This window comes from Lolium rigidum, chromosome 6 (genome assembly GCF_022539505.1).
Source record: "Lolium rigidum isolate FL_2022 chromosome 6, APGP_CSIRO_Lrig_0.1, whole genome shotgun sequence".
In the NCBI taxonomy this organism is placed as follows: domain Eukaryota; kingdom Viridiplantae; phylum Streptophyta; class Magnoliopsida; order Poales; family Poaceae; genus Lolium; species Lolium rigidum.
Genome location: NC_061513.1, coordinates 141,040,772 through 141,044,236, shown reverse-complemented (window position 1 = coordinate 141,044,236; position 3,465 = coordinate 141,040,772). Strand labels below are relative to the sequence as shown.

The 3,465-nt window shown below is 48.6% G+C and overlaps 1 protein-coding gene across 1 annotated transcript in view; it reads left to right on the top strand.

Annotated features, from left to right (window-relative positions):
- The window catches only part of LOC124666895 (ubiquitin-conjugating enzyme E2 variant 1C-like), a 1,947-nt gene extending 269 nt beyond the window's left edge, over window positions 1–1,678 (top strand). The window contains exons 2-4 of the mRNA XM_047204226.1: window positions 836–975; window positions 1,074–1,199; window positions 1,282–1,678. Coding sequence (XP_047060182.1) covers window positions 836–975; window positions 1,074–1,199; window positions 1,282–1,422 — 407 coding nt within the window. The 3' untranslated portion in view covers window positions 1,423–1,678. The remainder of the gene's footprint in view (window positions 1–835; window positions 976–1,073; window positions 1,200–1,281) is intronic.
- Window positions 1,679–3,465: the final 1,787 nt, after the last annotated feature.

Here is a 3,465-nt window from a genome sequence, read left to right as displayed (position 1 = left end):
TACTCATCTCTCCTGCTGCCTGCCTGCCTTCCGCTCCCCATCAGCCGCTAGCCCACAAATCTATCCGTAGGGGGTGGTTACGATGTTGCGGATTCGTTCGCTGACGCCGTGGATCCGTTCCCGTCCGTCAACCCACGGCTCGATTCCAGTCTTCCCCGGCTCGCGCGCGGGCGGGGAAGATATTTTGCCGTGATCAAGTAGATGGTTGAGGGTGTAAACTTCTGCTGCTAATAGTAGCACTATGTTAATTTTAGAAGCAAAAAGAAAAGGAAAAAAAAACAACTGGAATCCACCAATCCTTGGAATAGGCAACACTTAACTATATTAATTTTTATTGCTTCCACACTACATTTCCATTATCGTGTAGAGCTTGTGAAGAGATGTACATTTTGTATGTATGGTATTAATCACATTTCTGTGATTGCTTAGCTGTCTAAGTCTGAGTAATCTTCTGATGTGCTACAGCAGCCAAGGGAGATGGTATACTAGAGTGTAGCGCAGCATTAGGTAGAATCCAAGATATCTGAGAATTATTGTCATTCGAGATTGTGATAACCTACTCTGCAGTAGGCTGCGAATATCCTTTGGTTATCGTCCGACTCCTAATTGCTTATTGGAGTAACTTTGTTAGAAATTTTGCAAGTAGAGTTTGTTAACAAGTTGTCCATCGTATGGACATCTACCTGGCTCTGTGCATGTGGGTTAATTTTTTGAAACTCATTTATGTAGCTGTCCTCGCATCAGATTTGCTTTGCTTTGACATGACTATGCGGAAGCTATTAAGGCTTTTGGAAGCGAACTATTCATACTTACTTGCATAAAAATATTTCTGTAGTGCCGAGGAACTTCAGACTCCTGGAAGAGCTTGAGAGAGGAGAGAAGGGCATCGGGGATGGAACAGTTAGCTATGGAATGGATGATGCTGATGATATATACATGCGCTCTTGGACAGGAACAATAATTGGTCCCCACAACGTGAGATATTTCTGCTCGCTTACTCTTGTTCTCTTCAAATATGATTGTTACATATCTGAGTCTGTGCTTTTTTTGTTGACCCATATTTGGCTTTGTAGACTGTCCATGAGGGCCGAATTTATCAATTAAAGCTTTTCTGTGACAAGGACTATCCAGACAGGCCACCGACTGTTAGATTCCACTCAAGAATCAATATGACCTGTGTAAATCCTGAGACTGGATTGGTATGTCACTGTATCCGTGTGACTGAACAGTTTATATCACTTGTTCTCCTTTAATTTCAAACTTAACTTGGAGCAAATGCAGGTTGACCAAAGGAAGTTTAACCTGTTATCCAACTGGCGCCGGGAGTACACAATGGAGAACATCTTGATACAGCTTAAGAAAGAAATGGCGACATCACACAACAGGAAACTAGTGCAGCCTCCGGAGGGAACATTCTACTGAAAGCGCCGTTTCACCTGCCATCTAAGAACTCCCGCAGTTCTCAATTTAGATATTGCATAAGATCAAACCTCAATCCAGCATTTCGTGAAAACGATTGTACTAGAAACTTTGCCATGCCCTCGCATGGCTTGTGTGTGTCTTGTCTTGCTTTCTTCTATAGTAGTAGCCGCTATGGCATTATCACCTGGGTAAACCTGTGTTGTAATGACGCGCTTCAGCTTCAGCTATGTTCGTAAAAGTACCAGTACGTTGCTTCTTTCTTGGATTGCAAGTGCTATCTTTGGTTATTTTGTCGGTAAGACCTAATCTTGCATGTGCAGCCTTGGTGCGTGTGATATAGAGTACCTAGTGTGCCAAAACAGTACATCACAAGTGATTTGGTGTAGTTTACAAGTGATTATGTTGAATGCACTAGTAGGTGTTTTCAAAAGAAGAAGACCACTTTTTCCCCCTGAACTTCTAAAGAAATTTACTTTTCATCCTAAAACTTCTGTCAGGCCAAAAATGAATTTTGAACTCTTGAAAAAATGAACATCCCGTCTAACCCGAGAAAAATGATGACGTGGACTACCACCATAGCTCTTGAAACTTAGCAGCTAGATGTGTCTTCCAAAGAAAGAATGGGCACAACGGCATGAATCAACCACAAGATTGCCCTGACGGGCACGAGATGATGGGAGACTGTCGCACTGAGCATGATGGCAGATTTGAGCTTGACATTGCACGAGAAAGGGAGATGCAGATGAGCTGGAAGAGTGGGGGTGATGCGATAGACTATCTTGATGACGACATTGGCACAACGGGTGCTCGAGTGAGAAGGTTTGGGGATTTAGAGCATCCCCACTCGTCTCCCCGACGAGCCCCCCGAGCGATTTTTTCATCCGGACGGCGTAATTTGGCCCAGTCGCGTCCCCGGTTCCTCGATTTCGTCCGGATTTGGGCCTTAATCCATCCGGCGAGCCCAAGCCATCCCCGGTCCCCCGAGGCGCGCTCGGGGACTCCGGACGAAAGAATTTGCCGCGAAAGAGTCGGGTGGACCCTCGTAGTCGGCGACTGGACCGCCAAATCCTGTCGATTTCCCTCCAATTTGCTTGCATATCCCCATTCTCTCCCGCCGAATTTGTGTAGCCGTCTCCATTCTCCTCCTCCTCTTTCTCGTCCACCACCATGCCGCCGAAGCCGAAGCCGAAGCCGAGGAAGTCGCGGGCGAAGAAAGAGCGGCCGCCGGGTGTGTCCAACGCAGAGTGGGCGGCGGACGAGCTCCGGCGACAGGTCGAAACAAGCGGCAGGGCGGAGAGGGAGAAGAAACTCAACGCGAAGAGGGCGGCGTTGGCGGCGGAGGACGAACAAGCGAGGAAGGTCTCCATGGCCATGAGCATGGGCCATCCTCGCGGCGGCGGCGGTGCCGCCATGTTCCCCGGCCAGTGGCCGCCGATCCAAGGTACGAGCAGTTCCCCGTCGGCTTTCTCCCCTTCGAGCTTCTCACCGTCGTCGCCTGCCATGTTCCAAGAGGCGACTGATGAGTCTCAAACGTATCGATAATTTCTTATGTTCCATGCTTGTTTTATGACAATATCACACTTTATGATGATTTTATGCGTTTTCCGGAACTAACCTATTGACGAGATGCCGAAGTGCCGGTTCCGTTTCTCGCTGTTTTTGGTTTCAGAAATCCTAGTAAGGAAATATTCTCGGAATTGGACAAAATCAACGCCCAGCATCTTATAATTCCACAAAGCTTCCAGAACACCGGAGAGGGGCCAGAGGAGAGCCAGGTGGGGCCCACACAAGGTGGCGACGCGGCCCAAGGGGGGGCGCGCCTCCCTGTTGTCTGGCTGCCCCGTAGCCCTTCCGACTCCGCCTCTTCGCCTATTTAAGCCTCCCTGACCTAAATCTTCGATACGAATAAGCCACGATACGAGAAAAGTTCCAGAGCCGCCGCCATCGCGAAGCCAAGATCTGGGGGACAAAAGTCTCTGTTCTGGCACGCCGCCGGGACGGGGAAGTGCCCCCGGAAGGCATCTCCATCGACACCACCGCCAT